This window comes from Mustela erminea, chromosome 3, assembly GCF_009829155.1.
Source record: "Mustela erminea isolate mMusErm1 chromosome 3, mMusErm1.Pri, whole genome shotgun sequence".
Classification (NCBI taxonomy): domain Eukaryota; kingdom Metazoa; phylum Chordata; class Mammalia; order Carnivora; family Mustelidae; genus Mustela; species Mustela erminea.
Window position 1 is genome coordinate 159,774,269 of NC_045616.1, and position 16,340 is coordinate 159,790,608.

Sequence of the window (16,340 nt, forward strand, 5' to 3'; positions counted from 1 at the left end):
CTCAGTTGCAGTAGTGACATTTCAAGTGTCCAGTGGTCACCATCAGGAACAGCATGGACCGAGACCTCACTTCCTCCCCTCCTTCTTTCTCTTCACATTGGACCTGTGTCTGGATGTTTCTTCCAGCCCTTTCCTGCTCCCTCCTCATTTTGTCTCACATAGATTTCCCCTTTAAAATTTTTCTTGCATGCTTAATCCCCTCTTAGGATCTGCATCTTAAAAGACCTTTTTCTGAGAAGCAGAAGACCTAGATGAGCAGAACCATCACCACTTGTTAGAAGGTCAGAGAGGTTAAAAGAGGTTCCGGTGTCCCTGGCATTACTTTACCATGTCTGTTCAAAGTTGTATAAACCGAGACCCTGTCCCTTCTTAACTCCATCTCCAAATAAGAGAATTTCAATACATTTTTCTTCATTTCCTGACAAAAGGAATTATTTCAGATGCTCTTTGCTGGACAGCGTCCCAGTTATCTGTCTTTCTCAAACAGAACCGGAAGCAGGTGATCCAGGTCCACGTGCCCTGTCACTTCCTGCAAGGTAGGACTTTGTTTTCTGGATCATCACAATTAGAAGAGTGTGCTTGAGCACTACTCATTTCTCTTGGAGGATTTAAGACAAACTTAGATGTCAGCTAAATGTCATTAATTTTTACACAAGGCTATGAGACATCAGGCCTTACATCATGTGCTGAAAGAGATGACAGGGTGAAAATCGGTATGAAGTCTAAAAAGTTTCTGTTCCTCTGTTTAAATGACTTGCTAAGGACTTGGATGGCTCATCCTATCCATCCTTATTTCTATAATGCTTATCTTGCCCTCTGTTGAGCTGGCAACACATTTTTCATAAAAACTTGATAGTGGGGGCACCTGTGTGGCTCAATTGGTTAAGTGTCTGCCTCAGCTCAGGTCATGATCTCAGGGTCCTGGGATCAAGCCCTGCATTGGGCTCTATGCTCAGTAGGGAGTCTGGTTTTGCCTTTCTCTGTAGTCCTTACTTGTGCCCTCTCTCTCCCTTTCAAATAAATGAATAAAATATTTTTTAAAAAACCTTGATAATGAAAGTTAATTGCACGCTTACATTTCCTGATTGGCTCACTTGCCAATCCATAGGCTATAAGAGTGTAATCTCATCTTGTTGTTATCTAAATCTTGGTCACAGACTCATTACACAGAATTCTAGGTAGAACCATATGAAACATATGAAAGCAAATAGAAGAGTTTTCTTATGGTTTCTCAACAGTTTTTAGTGTAAAAACATGGTATGACGTCTATTTTTTTATTGCACAAGACATGCTCTTTCTTTGACATAGGAACCTGGTAGAAAGAATGGAGCATCTAATTATTTGAACATTCATTTGTCAATGTAGCACTTGGGGGAAAGCAATATCAGCATCCTCTCCCAGCTGGAGTTATTTTGCTTCCCAATTCTGTATTTGGGGAAAATTTTTTGGCTTTATTTCACCATGTATGGTGCAAATTATAGTAGCCTACTCTTAGGATTATGAAGAATAAATGAAATGATCTATATAAAATGCTCAACAGAATGTTAGGTATTGCCTTGAGTATGGTCATGACCACCATCATCAACATCATGACATCATCATCAACATCACCACCATCACCATCTCCCTCATCTTCATCACCACCATCATGACCATCCTCATCACTATCACCACCATCATCATCTCCATCATCTTCATCACCACCATCGTGACCATCATCATCACCATTATCCCTACTATCATGACCATCATCATCATCACCAACATCACCATCAACATCACCACCATCACCATCATCAGCAGCATCAAAATAACAGAGTTGCAAATCTTCCCTTCTGCCAGAACTGCTAATGTGCTGAAATCCACAAAATGAAAAAGCACAAACCAGCTGTTTTACCCTCTTGGTAGAATAGCCACCTCTGCTTTTTAAATTTTTTTTAACTTAAGTCTGGTTTTCAGAATAAATTACAATGGATGGCCAAAAAAAAAAAAAAAATCCAAATGGCATCACTAAGGGTAATGAGTGCTGATAGAGCAATAATGTGAATGAAAGAAAAGAAAGAAAGAAAGAAAAATACAGCCTTTAGATTCCAAGGACACGAAGTATTAGAAGTTAGGAAATTTCCCAGGGGCTGATCAAGTCCACTTCAGAGGGAAAACAGAGGCAAAATCTACAGTCAGCAGAGCTCTGCATGTTCTGCAGGCAGTGTCCCAACAGGTCCACCCTCTGACTTGCTGGGATTTTCCAGCCTGATTCCATTTACATCAGGAGCCTGGGGTGCTTCCATTTAAAAACATTTCTTACAACAAATCAACAGTACTTAGAATGCTAAGTAAAGAAAAGGCAGCCGCTGTTTAGCTGTTTAAGGAGAAAAGGGAGAATTTCAGTGCAGGTTTCATTGGGTTGGAAATGCTTCTGGTTTCAGCAGAGAACAGTAGTCTGCAGAGCAATGGTTTTGGACGACAGGGAGATGAGTGATCTAGAAAAACTTCTTAATTCTCCTGCACTCAGTGGACTTCAACAGCTTCATTTGGGATAGTTTGAAAAGTCTGACTTTACAACCTTCCATTTTTGCTCGCCCTCTAGCTATGCACATAAAAGAAGAGGGGAAAGAGAAAGTCTGTGAAGATAAAAATGGGAGCTGATAGACTAATGGCAGGTCTCAGAAATGTAGGGGCTGATAGCATAGTTGCAGTCATTAGGATTTAGCCCTGAGTTAAGCACACTGTGGTCAAGATCAGAGTGCAAGGGCTAGTGTTCTTGAACTGAAGAGGAGGGGGTTAGGGGTTGAATTATATCTCACTCCCAGGCCCCCTCCCAAAAGATATCTAATGTCCAGAACCTCAGTATGTAAGTTTATTTGGAAATTGAGTCCTTCAAGTGTAATCAAGTGCAAATAAGGTCATTAAGATGAGCCCTAACCTGGTGTGACTAGTGTCCTCATAAAAGGGGGAAATTCAAATACTGATAGAGCACAGGGAAAATGTCACATGAACATGAAAGCAGAGATGGGAGTAATGCTTCTATATGCCAAGGAACCCCAAAGATGGCCAGCAATCACCAGAAGCCAAGAGAGAGACATGGACAGATCCCCCTTGCAGCCTTGGGAACCAGGACCTTGATGTTGGACGTCTAGTTTCCAGAACTGTGAGACAATACATTTCTATTGCTTAAGCCCCCAGCCAATGATATTTTGTTGCAGCAGCACTAGGGAATTAATACCAAGAACAACATGATCACAGACCCAGGGCACATCATCAGGCAGGACAAAAGCAGCAGAGCAGAACCGGTAACCTCTCTCAGGACAAACCTGCTCTTAGAAACCGGCCCGACTGGGACTATATTTGCACGTACAGGAGATGGCAGAGACAACTCAGTAAGGCTGCATCACTCGGGACAGGGGCACCATGGATGGGGCCAGAAACGAAAACCGCAGAAGCACCCACTTCTCTTAATTATTTGGAAAGCAAGTTGCTGCTAGGACCTACGCAGCAGGGAAAGTCAGCTTCCTGGGGGGATCACAGCCCTAAGAGGAAAGTAAACATTTGGTTCCTTTTTATCGCTTCTTTTGTCTTTTCCCCTGGTCTTTGATCAAAAATCATTTATCAAGCTAGTTCACCTATGTTTGGAATCCTGGGGGATGTGTAAGTCTAGAATACCTGCATACAGGTATGAGGCTAGGGCACAAAATACCCAGGAATTTTAAGGGCAAGTTAAGGGGCACATAGAAGTTCAATGTCAGAAGGTCAGACAGAGACAATGATCATGGCCCCCTTGCGAGGATGAGCAAATTCGTGAAGGCTTCACGTCAAAACACACACACACACACACACACACACACACACACACACACACAGGCTGATAATAGGGGAGGTCAAACTCCTATGCAGTGCTTAGTAATTGGGGTGACCGTGGGTGTTCTGGCTTGTCCACGACTCTGATGAAAATGCTTCTGGGTTTTCCTCCTTACGTCCAGTGGAAGTGTTTAGTGGCTGTTCTTCAATAACTTTAGAAAGCTTCTTTCATTCTCATTTTTCCCAGAGGTTTTTGTTTTCTTGTTGTTGTTGTTTTTTAAATCATGAACTTGGTGGAATTTTGTCAAACGTCTATTTTTAAAATCTACCTGAGATGTTTTTCTCCTAGGTCTTTAATGGACTTAATTATATAATAGATTTTATGATAGTGAACTTTTCATCCAGTCACAGGAAAGGCTCAATAGATCATTATTTTTTTCAGTATGATGTGTAATGGGTTGTATTTTCCAAGAATGGTTTTAACAAGATATCCTATGTCCCCTGCTCTCACCGCAATCTGATTTCTTACCTCTTCCACTGATGACCAGTTTTATGTTCTCTCCTTGGGAACTGACATGTGCCATGGCTATGGCAGAAGTGACGCAGCAGTGATGCAGCAGGACTTCTGAGGTTCAGACATAAAAGTAATATAGCTTCTGCTCGCTTATCCAGAACTCTGTGCTCCTGGAATACACCACTCTAAAGTGAGAAAGCCCCAAAGCCCACAGAGAGATGTGGAGGTGAGCACCCAGTTCCAGCCACTACCAACGTGGTGGCCATGTGAGCGAGCTTCTTGAGAGCAGAGCCCTCTGTCCCAGGTAAGTCAGCCCTGTCAATGGAGCTGTAAATGCCGTACAGAAGCCACACCGCAGATCTGAAAGCCGAATAGAGGATGGTAGGGTTTTATTTTATTTTATTTTATTTTTAAGATTTTATTTATTTATTTATTTGACAGACAGAGATCACAAGTAGGCAGAGAAGCAGGCAGAGAGAGAGAGAGAGGAGGAAGCAGGCTCCCTGCTGAGCAGAGAGCCCGATGTGGGGCTCAATCCCAGGACCCTGGGATCATGACCTGAGCCGAAGGCAGAGGCTTAACCCACTGAGCTACCCAGGCGCCCGATGGTAGGGTTTTAAACCGAGTTTCAGGGAGGTTTGTTGTGCAGCAATAAGTGACACCTGATACAATGTAATTAATTTGCTGATGCTTTGTTAGGATTTTTGCATCTACTCAAGAAAGATTGGTCTATATTCCTTCCTTCCTTCCTTCCTTTCTTCCCTCCTTTCTTTCCACTGTGCTTGCCTCCTCTTCATATCAAAGTTCCACAACCCTTTAAAAATGATCTGGCAATGTATTTCTTCTTTTTCTAGTCTTTGAAAGCATTCAGGTAAGTTGAAAATTATTTTTCCTTAGTGTTTGATTAAAGAGATGAACCTATTGTTTAAAAAGCTGTTAGGGTTTGATACCTGTCATTTCTTTGAAAGAGATTTTTTCCTACTGTCCAGTTTATTGAAAGGCTAGGATCTGTTCTGATTTCTGATTTCCTATTAATTCTTTTTTCTTTTTAAGATTTTGTTTATTTATTTGACAGACAGAGATCACAAGTAGGCAGAGAGGGGAAGCAGGCTCCCTGCTGAGCAGAGAGCCCGATGTGGGGCTGAGTGCCCGTTCCCTGGGATCATGACCTGAGCTGAAGGCAGAGGCTTTAACCCACTGAGCCGCCCAGGCGTCCCTCATTTCCTATTAATTCTTAAGTTAATTTTTGTAGGTTTCCTTGAAAATTGTCCACATGCTCCAAGCTTTCAAAACAGGGACATATAAGTTTCACTGTAACTTAATTATGTTCCCTCCTTCATGTATAGTATTGTTGATGTTCTCTCTCTCTCTCTGCCTCCCTGATGGGACTTGTTGGAAATGTGCTCGTTTGATTTTGATTCATCTTTTCACCCGTCAGCTTTTCTGTACTGCTGATCTTTTAAGCTTTTGGTGAAAGTAGAAAGAGAACTAATAAAATAGTTTTCATTTTCATCATGATCTGTCTTTATCACTCCTTTCTATATAATTTCTGCGCTTGTGATTTCTCTCTTGCTTTTTTTTTTTTTTAAATTTTTTTTACTTCTTGAGTTAAACCCCCAGCTTATTAATTCTGGGCAATTTTCCCTCAAAGTATAGCTTCAGGAGCAAAGCAGAAGTTTGATAAGAAGGGCTTGTCACTGAGTTTCAGATATTTCACACTTTCCTCTTTAACTAGGATGACCTTGTCAGGTATCAACCATATGGAGACGCCTTTGGTGGCGAGTGAAAGAGGTGTCACTGGTAATTACTGCAGGATGACAGCAAGCTAGTGGGTCTCGCAAATTCAGATGTATGTACACCCATAGATTACTTTAGAGATTGTGTTTCGGTTTTCTTGTGTGTGTGTGTGTAAAGAGAAGATAACTTCATTGATTTTTATTATAATTATATTGAAGTCAGAAAATCTGGCCTTTGTGATTAAAACTGGGAATTTGCTAAAAGTTGCTTTGTGATCTACTGAATGGCCACGTTTTTATAAATATACACACACACTTGGAATCCATCTGTTTTCAGGGTTCACTGTTTCTCACAGATCATATTTATTTCCCATCTTATCCAAATTCTCCTTATTTATATATAGGGGCCCACTTGAGTCATCATTTTCTGAGAGAGGTATTCCAAATCTCCTGTTCTCACTATGGATTTTGAATGTTTCCTCATTATATATCAGTTTTCATGCTAGGTATAATAAGACTGTGTTAGTTGCTTATAGGTTAATATTAATAGGTCATCTTGGTGGCTTCTTCCCTTTATCGCTAAAAAGGTCTTTCTACTTTTCTTTTTACTAATTTTTGATCTTATATGCTTTAACAACTTTATCTTAGTTGCCTAGCATATCTTAGTGTACTCTACCCCTTCAATCTTTCTGTGTGCTTGTTTAGGTGTACCTTTGGAAAACCACATAGCTAGACTGAAATAACAACCATAACATCAGCAACATATAATACTTCCAATCTGAGAGTCTTTTTAAAAGTAAGTAGTTAAATTTGGTACTGTGATCACCAACATATCTGTCCTTAATGCTTTCTTCTTATATTGTGCTTGTTTATTTTCCATGTTTGTTCTTTGCTTCATGCATTGTTTCTTACCTTCTATTGAATTGATTAAGTTTTCCTTATTCCCAATAGATAATTTTCAGACATTATATATTCTATTAAAGACATAACCTTAAATTTTTAAAATAAAGAGTGAACAAAGCCTATGTTCTGTCAGTATCTATCTCTTTCTCATGCAATGTAGGACTGATCACTTCTTCTCCTGATTGCTCTCCAGTCATCTTTTTCTTCTTTGGCAAGTATTTTATTTCTGCCTTGTTTTACAATTCCCCCGAAGTTAGCTGTTGTCAAATAGGGAGGGACGTATTTTACCTAACATTTCTATGTATTTGGAGCAGAACAGAGGGTTCCCATATGAGTTTAGTATACCACACTGATTGGAGTCCCTGACTTCAGTAAGTCTGACAAATCAATTACCTTCACTGGGTTCTCATTTTTGGTCACATGTGGGAGAGATCATCTAGAAGAAGAGCCCCCTCATTTTGCCTAAGACATGAGAATGATGCGTATTATGATATCCAGTAAAAGAAGAAGTCACTGTGGCCAGAGGAGTCCAGAAAGGTTATGGTAGGAGCAAACATTAGTTAGTCCTAGGAGAACGGGCAGAGAAATTCCTTAAGAACATGAGTGATGTGAGCAAGATAGAATTCTCTTGAGACCAAGGAACAGCGCTTTACTACAGGCTCTGTGCAGTAGGAGGGTTATTCTTTACCGATAGGAAGCCCCACAGGGCGCTGTTTTGTTAGACTTGGCTAGAGTGGGAAAGGCCTGACTTGGGTAGGTGGCAGGCACTGGGGAAGGGAGAGCTGAGTGGAAGGTGGTTAGAAGAGTTAGAGGAAGTGGGTGCTAAGTACATTCCAGAGGAAGGAATGGGGACCACCGCTGACCTCTAGGGCTCCAACTCAGGGGCAGGGAAAGTATCTTTGTTGGGCTGTTCATGCAAACTTTAGGGTTTCCATTTCTGCGGGTGTTTGGGAAGATGCTACGTTCCGTGGTGCATGTCGGGGACTGAGGTGCCTGGTGGGACAGCAGCAGTCGGTGCTAGAAAGCCTCCATCCTGACACGAGGCTTTATCATCTCTGTGCGCTGTCCTGGTGGCTAACGTACTCATTTGGGGAAGGCAGACAGACCGCTACCGGGAAAGCCACAGGTCTAAAGCCCAGTCTGAGATGCATTTCAGGGCCAGGGCCAAGGCTGGGCAGTTCCAAGAGGGCCTGGGCCTGGCCTGGGTGAGGGAGGCCAGCCTCCAGGAGAGTAGGCAGGGAACCTGCCGGACCCTGCGCATCCAGAAATGCAGGAACGGATGGTCTTGGGGATCTCAAAGACGGCTTGTGTCGGGGCAGGATTTCAGGGTCTCTTCCCTGTTCCTCGTTATATTCCTTCCTGCGTCGCTTTCATTATTTACAGTGAATACCTGTAATTTGTGTATTCGGGAAAAAAGAAGCCATTTTCCTCGTGGGCATAAGCCCTGCTGTTGTGCTTCAGTCTTAACCCGTCCCAGTAGCTGTCCACACTCATTCCAGTTTTATGGACAAGGACGAAGGCTCAGAGCTGAGAGGACTTGCCCAGGGCCAGTGGAGGCAGAACGAGGTCTCGCAGGTCCCCACCGCTGACTCTTGGTGGCCCTCAGAGCACGCAGGCCAGTCCTGAGGACTAACGCCTCAAGAATCCCACTCACCTGGGCATCTCAGGGATGCTGGAACCGCCGAGCAGACATCCAACCCCGCCCGCAATCAAGCCCCGCCCCTAGCACGTCAGTCCTAGGTTCGGACCACGCCCCAAAGGGCCCAACCCGCCCAACACCTAGGCCCCGCCCTCTCCCCGCCCCAGGCCCCGCCCCCTGCCGCCAGAGGAAACGGAAGTGGCGGCGGGCCCAGGCGGAAGCAGGAAGCGGCGGAGCGGGCCCACGCTGGGTGGTGGTTGCTTCGGGGACATGGCGGAGAAGTTCGACCACCTGGAGGAGCACCTGGAGAAGTTCGTGGAGAACATCCGGCAGCTCGGCATCATCGTCAGTGACTTCCAGCCCAGCAGCCAGGCCGGGCTCAACCAGAAGCTGTGAGTGGCTGCCCGAGTCGTCGGCGTCGGCCCGAGCCGGGGCCGGGAGCCGGAGCCGGAGAGCCCGGGGTGGGGACCGAGGGGAACCGAGCCAGGGGGCGGGGGGCCGGGGAGCCGGGGGGCCGGGGAACCGGGAGGCCGGAGCGGGGTGGGGCGCCCGGGGCGGAGCGGGAGCCGGAGCCGGAGAGCCGGGGGTGGGGACCGAGGGGAACCGAGCCAGGGGGCGGGGGGCCGGGGAGCCGGGGAGCCGGGGAGCCGGGGCTGGGTTCGGGAGCCAGATGGGGGAGCCAGGGCGGTGGAGCTGGGGTGGGGGCGGACCCGGGGCCTGGCCGAGAGCCGCGCGTCTCCGCTGCCTCCTCTGGGTCTGGCGGGCCTGGGCTCGCCCCTCCTCTGGGCCTGGGCTCGCCCCTCTTCTGGGCCTGGGCCCGCCCCTCCGCTGGGCCTGGGCCCTCTTCCCTCCTTGCTGGGACTTTTCTTGAAGGCCCATTTGGAGACGTTGTCTTGGTCAGAAGGTGCAGCTTCTGGGCCTGATAATCAAAGCCCGCCCTCGCCTGCTCGTGACTCCCTCGCGCAGTTTTCTCCTGGGCCCTTCTGGGGAGTTCAGGCCCTGTCCCCAGAGAGGAGGAGGACGTCTCGGGGAGTGCACTAAACCGGGCCGAAGGTTGTGGAACTACCTGCTGCGCAGCCCTGGGTGTGCCGGAATTGGCAAGGGGGATGGTGGTGAGAAAGGGTGCAGACGTTTAGTTACTTTTGTTGGCAACAGCCCTGTGCCTGCTTCGGTGCTAGGGCCTGGGATGGACCAGAGGCAAACACACAGAATGAATGCTCTGGGGAGGAAGGTCTCCTAGCTTTATAGGGGCTACAGACATCAAACATAATTGCAGCCCAGCGTTACAAACCTAGAGCTGGGGGACTAGGCTCCAGAGGCGAGCTGAAATGAAACCAGGCAGGGATGGCTTTCCTCCCCTGAGGTTTGAAGGATGGACTGAGTGGGAGCCCCGTGTGTTCCTTGATACTGCAACACAAAACCAGGCGCACAGTAGGCAGTTGTCTTTGAGAGAAGATTGATATCTTTCATCAGATTCTCAGAAGGGTTGGTTTTTATCCCGCAGTATGGCAGTTTCTACTTTAGAAAGAAAATCCGATATCTGAGGGTATTGTCTAACCCCACACTTTTCTGGAATTCTGTACCTAACCAAGGAGCTACTCCCCTGGCTTGTGTAAGGAACTTGTGTGGAGCTCTCAGCCCGCTGGGTGATGTTCCTGCTGTCATCGGAATTAACCACATGCCCCATTTTTGCTTTTTCCCTCAGGAATTTTATCGTTACTGGCTTACAGGATATTGATAAGTGCAGACAGCAGCTTCATGACATTACTGTGCCTTTAGAAGTGTTTGAGTAAGTATCATTCTTGATACTCATTGGAGTGTAATTCCTGTTATATTGTGCTGTAATAACTCTTTCAGCCACTGGTATTTAGGTGCCTGCTCTGTGGCAGGCACAGCGTAGGTCCTGGGGATAAGCCAGTGAGGAAGTAGAGAAAAACACCTGCTGTCAGGGAGCTTATGTTTTCATAGAATTAAAATTAAAATCTCAATATTGTATTGTGAATAAAGGGTTATTAAATATGTGAAAACATCATAGGCCTTCAGAGTCCTGGTTAGACAAAATGTCAGCCGTATTACTTCTTTTTTTCCTTGAGAGGTAGAAAGTCTTTGTGGGCTCTATTATTTAAAAACAAAACAAAACGAAACAAAAAACTAGGCAGAAGCAGCCTGAGAAGCAATTTGTTGTATCTTCAGAACCGCCCTGGGAGTGCTAGTTCTAGGAGATGGTGAAGATCTGCACGGTTGGAGGGGAAGAAAAAGAGGGGGGCTTCTTGGGCTAAGGAACTTTGGGAAGGCTGGTCACAGCTTCTTTGGGAGAGTGGTATGTGCCTGTCACAGTTGTGGCCCAGCGAACGCCTCCAGGAAGTAAACTCTAGGTTCTGTGATTCAGGTTTTATTGGGTAGGTTTCATGGCTGAAGGAACTGGGTAAATAATTACAATGGGCTGTTTGGCTACTAAGTGTCAGACTTAAGACTGAAATTCTGGACTTGTCCTTCCTCAGCCAGCCCCGATTTCTCTGTGCCAAGCAGCAAGTAACACCCTCCCTCCCCCCAGACCCAGGTGGAGCTGGCTTGGAATGGCAAGAATGCTAGTTCTTTCTGCATTAAAACTGCAAATAAGCCACCAGATTTCCTGGAACGGTAGAGGGAAAGGTGGCCCTCTTACATTGCAGAGGGTCAGGAATAGGAGTCCTAGTTACAGTACAGGTCAGCAGCTGCCCACCCGCTTCCCCCCATCACAGGACACACAGGCTTCACTCTTCCTGGTCATGGCTCTGTCCTCATCTGCTGGCTCTGTCGTGTGTTCTCGGCGTGTTCTGTCCACCCCCTGAGCTCTCCAGGTATAGGTGGGAGTGAAGGTCTTGTGCGTGTGGTACAGCCCCAGACTCCCAGAGGGTGGCTGCCTGCCAAGAAGTGCAGGCAGCTGGAGGCTACTTGGCCTTCCTCGCAGTGTCCTCAGTCGTGCTGCTCTGGTCTTGAACATGTGGGATGGATGTAATGACAGGTGCCAAGTGACTCTGAAGGGCAAACGAAGGATAAGGGCTGGGGAAAGATTGCTCTGTGGCAGCCTACCGTGAAGCCTGGGGGACCAGAGCCACAGCCGCAGGCACAGCCACAGCCAGTGGGCAGAAAGGATGGTTGCGATTCATCTGGGGGGTTGGGACTGAGCTGGCCTCTGAGCTCTGATAAGCTGCAGATGCAAACTCTCCATTGATGTGCCCAATGCAGGGGGAATTTCCAGGTCCTCGGCCTTGTCAGGCACACACTTTCAGACACACTGTAGCGAAGATAAAACTAAACCTTGGCTTCCTGTGCGGAGCTTGGGGTTGATGTGTTGGCAGAGTGGCGCTCAGCACTCAGGCCTTTGACACAGAGCCCTGTCCGGAGGCTGCCTGGAGGCCGTTGCTGTTAGATGGTTATTTGTTTAGGACACTCAAGCCTGTCTGCTGCTTTCCAGAAGTGCGTGTATTTTGTTCAGAAAAACACAATTTGGCTTCTTTTATTCCGTCATTTCAAAAACATTGCAATAAAATGGAATTTCTGGAATATGTGATTTATTGATGTTTTTGGTTATATGTTATAATTAAAGGCCAGTTTTTATGCCATTAACAGTAATTTTTTTTGATCTGAAGTGACAGGTTTTTTTTTCTGCTGGAGCATAAAGGTGATTTCTTTTAGTGAATAATTGGTACGAAGGTCTGTAAGGTACAGAAGCAAGCAGGTGGTCCACTGGTGGTAAATGTGGATATTCCTCTAGGCAGTATGCTTGATGAAGGCTGTGGGGTTATGACATTTTTGGGGACAAGTGTCAAAAATTTCAAGAACAGTTTTAGGGTTTAGAAATAAGTGGAGAAAATCTCTGTTAAATTCATGTGACTGGGCTCCTGGCTCCGAAACCTTTGGAAGATCACAAACATTAAAACTGTCGCGTTACAGAGCCATGAAGCTTGGTTTATAAGTGACATTCCTTATTTCCTGAGTTATTCACATTATTAGAAGTAATACGAGATCAAATCATCTGTACTTACATAAATGAAAGAATCCTCATTCACTTGGTTTCTGTTTCCTCTAAAGAAGGCCATGTGCACTTACTCAGAGCTAACTCTTCTTTTCCCATCAGAAAACTGAGAATAGGTTACTGGCCATGAGAGTGTTAATTGAGGTGTTTCATGTTTCCAGATATATAGATCAAGGACGAAACCCCCAACTCTACACCAAAGAGTGCCTGGAGAGGGCTCTGGCCAAAAATGAACAAGTCAAAGGCAAGATCGACACAATGAAGGTGAGGCTCTTAGAAGCAGAAAACAAGGTCAGACCAGGAACACAGTCAGAGCAGATTTGGCTAATAGACCTTGTCGTTCTCCGTACTTGGTAAAACGTAAACTGTCTCACACGGTTACACGGTTGGGATTTCTGCACGTAATGGACCGTGGATGAGGGCGGCTTTTAGGGAGCCTTGTGGGGACAAACGGGAGCGGAGTGCAGCCTCACTTGGAGCGAAGTCCAGGCTAATTTCCATGATGCTGGTTGGCGCTGGCTAACTGTTTGCGTCTGTGAGCCTTCCCTCTCGTGCTTGCACTGCGATGCTTTTCACTTCCTCTACTAAGCCATTTCCTGGAGTCTGGTTCCAGCTTTTAGAGCATTCCCTTCTGGTTGTCTAAAGCTCTCCTGTGCCTGCGTCCAGGCCCCTTTGGATCCTGTTCCCCATCCTGCAGTTGTGCACAGAGGACGTTCTCTCTGTGTTGCTTTGCTTTCATGACTACTAGAAAATTCCATGCATCATAAACGTGAAATGTTTAGGGTTTTGTTTTTGTAACTTGAATTGACTGCGCTCTGGGTCAGGTTGGGGTATGTGTGTGGTTTTTCCTTTGATTGGCTGGTGCCATCCCTGTAGCGGCCCCACACCTGGACTGCACGCCCTCCTGCCTCCCGGGCCTCGTGGCTGCTGCTGGGGACCCTGCAGACCCCTGTGCTTCCGTTCCTTCTCATGTAGCTGCCTCCCTGTGGAGCTCTGGTGCCTTCTCTGCACACCACTGCCCTTCGGGCTCGGGCTCTCAGAGAGGGCCGCAGAGAGTGTCGCCTCTCAAGAGAGGTCTTGCAGACCAGCCTTTCCTAAATCCTGATGAAGATGCCGCCTCCTCTTTCCTCTGTTTCAGCTCTGCCACGGTCGTGCGGGGTCCAGGACATCGGGGCGTGAGTGTGGTGCTCCCGCGGGTGCCCCGTGCCCACAGAGTTCCTTGCCACTGTCCACAGTGTGCAGGGATGGCCGTGCACTGGCCTCTGGGCTTGGGCTCCTGGCCTGGTTCCGGGAATGAGTGGAGAGGCTGTTGGGGTGACAGTGATGTGTCGGTCACGGTGTCACGGCTGCCCTGGGGTCACAGGGCTTAAGTACCTCACCCTGGTGATCTGTGTTGATCTGTACCGATGCCTGGGAGTCGGCCCTCTGGTTGCGGTGCCGCCATGGTTGTCCGTGGGGCGCCCACAGCTTCCTGATTGGTCACTTTGGGACCGAGTTGCTGCTGAGCTCAGCCTCGCCCTGGGGACGGCATGCCGCCCTGATCCGTAGCAGGCTCTGTTTGTACCGTTGTGTGAGTGAGCAGACATCCCGCTCTGCATGGGCCGTAGGCCCTGGGTATGGGCTCCCCATGCTGCCTGCTGTGGCGCGGGGGTGCCTGCTGGCATGGATGCACGGGGACCCTTGCCTTCGGGGGCATCTGTTGCGCCCGCTGGCAGTCTGCATCACCGGGGACCTGTGCAGGTCTCACGGTGCAGTTCTGTGGCCTTCGTTGTCTCAGCAGACCGCGTATTTAAATTCCCGAAAGCTGCGGCTTGCACAGCTGTCTGTGGCCGTGCCGTGTCCCCGGAGGATGTCATGTCTCGTGCTGTATCTTCGTTCCTGTCCATAGTGCTGCTTTTCAGTAGGACTTAGACGAGGCTCTGAGATGCTGGCAGAAACTTAGCTGCTCTTAAGATGGGATTCAAACACACGTTACGTGGATAAGTGGGACCAAGCAGCCGCAGCCTTTGGAGTAGACAGGCTTCCAGGTGCTCCGAAAGCTTTGATGAGGCTGTTTGCACACAGTGAGTTTGATGTCGTTTGAGTTAATAATTGCTTAATTAAATATTACTTGAAGATTCCTGTTACGTGTGTTGTCTGCAGAAGTCATTTCCAGCTGCGTGGCTGGCGCCTTACGAGAGGGGCTTTCTCTGGAGGATTTCTTATGTGCTGCGTTGAGCCTTCCCTTTCACATAGTTCCCGGGGTAGCTCTGGTGCACGTCCGGCTTGGTGGCCTTTGTCGGCGGCTGGTGTCCCGAGTGCCTCGGATGGGGATGCCTCGTGGGGATGAGCCGGCCGTGTGGGAACGGCTGGTTGCGCGGAGGGAGCACACACTCTCCGCCAAGTTTGCGGCTTTGGGGGGTGGGGGAGTGTCTTTCCCTTGGGGCATGGGTCACGAAGGTATTTTGATGTTGTATGTTTTTCTTCTCAGAAATTTAAAAGTCTGTTGATTCAAGAACTTTCTAAAGTATTTCCTGAAGACATGGCTAAGTATCGAAGCATCCGAGGGGAGGACCACCCCCCTTCCTAACTTCGTCGTCCTGCTGCCTGAAGACCGTCCTGGTCTAGTGTGAGTCACCGTGACCTTCAGGCAGGCTATGACTGACAGTGGCATCCATGTCCTGTCCTCCAGCCGTCCTGCTCTTGTCCGTGGCCTTGGGGGACGGTAGGGTTGGGGCCTGGAGGGCTTGCAGGGCTGTGCTTCAGCTGTCCCTCTGTCCCTGACGTGCATCTTTTGGGTCTGCAAGTTCTCACACGGCCCCGGGCCACACGTCTTCGAGTGCGATGCATTTGATTCTCCCTAGCAGAGTGGTCTTGGGAATATTAACTGTGCTAGGTACATTAAGTTTTAAAAAATTCCTAGTGGTTTTGTTTTTATGTACTGTTTCTTTTCCATTTTATTACAGTGTTGAGAAAGCTAAAAAAATTGGTTTAATCTGAGAAGTACTTTAAGTTGGTATTTTGTATTTTCAAGTACATAAAGAAAGTGTTCAGTGTAACTGTTTACGTGGGCTTCAGTTGGACGTAAGCGTGTAATAAAGCCTTTAAGTATTTATGTGATTTATTCCATGTAATTATTTTTATAACATTTTATAGTATAGTACAGTATGTATCTTATAAACAGTCAATTATTACTTCCCCAGAGTGTGAATAATACTTATGACGTTTGTTCTCCAAGCATTTATTTACGCAGAACACTTACTCGCCTGCAGCTCGTCTCCTAGAGGGCGTGACAGACACGGAGGAAGGCGGATGCATGGACACTAGGGACGTGCCTCCTCGGGCTGCGCGTTCCCCCAGCGGGTGCACGCATCCTGTGGGTCGGCTGCGCACTGTCTAGGCCCATCCCGGTGGCCCTTGGAGCCTGTGTTCCTGGTGAATGGGAGGTGGCGCTGGGATCTGAGCTGTGCTCTGAGTGGCAGACGTATGGCAGCGTTTCTCAAGAGTGACCTGCGGCCCACTTGCATGCATGTGACCTGACTCCTTTCTTAGAAGGTGGGCCCTTGAGCGCATGGGCGGCCCATTTGGCTAAGCGTTAGACTCTGATTTTGGCTCAGGTCATGATCTCAGCTGTTTGGGCTCTGTGCTCAGCATGCACTCTCTTTCTCTCTCAAAAAAAGAAAGAAATTGGGTCCTGTGGAATCAAGAGGCTTTAGGCTGGGGCCCAGGAACCTACATTGTCACTTTTAACCCTGG

General features: G+C 47.4%; 1 protein-coding gene across 1 annotated transcript; it reads left to right on the forward strand.

Annotated features, from left to right (window-relative positions):
* Positions 1–8,773: 8,773 nt before the first annotated feature.
* Positions 8,774–15,704, forward strand: MED10 (mediator complex subunit 10). Its single transcript, XM_032337815.1, has 4 exons — positions 8,774–8,979; positions 10,293–10,376; positions 12,767–12,869; positions 15,076–15,704. Exons 1-4 carry the CDS (start codon positions 8,858–8,860, stop codon positions 15,172–15,174), a joined length of 408 nt encoding a protein of 135 aa, XP_032193706.1. The 5' UTR covers positions 8,774–8,857; the 3' UTR covers positions 15,175–15,704.
* The last annotated feature ends 636 nt before the right edge of the window (positions 15,705–16,340 follow it).

Coding starts and splice junctions, on each gene's coding strand:
- MED10 (XM_032337815.1), top strand. CDS start 8,858: ATGGCGGAGAAGTTCGACCACCTGGAGGAGCACCTGGAGAAGTTCGTG. Junction 10,377..12,766: donor GTGCCTTTAGAAGTGTTTGA/GTAAGTATCATT, acceptor TCATGTTTCCAG/ATATATAGATCAAGGACGAA. Junction 12,870..15,075: donor GCAAGATCGACACAATGAAG/GTGAGGCTCTTA, acceptor TTTTCTTCTCAG/AAATTTAAAAGTCTGTTGAT.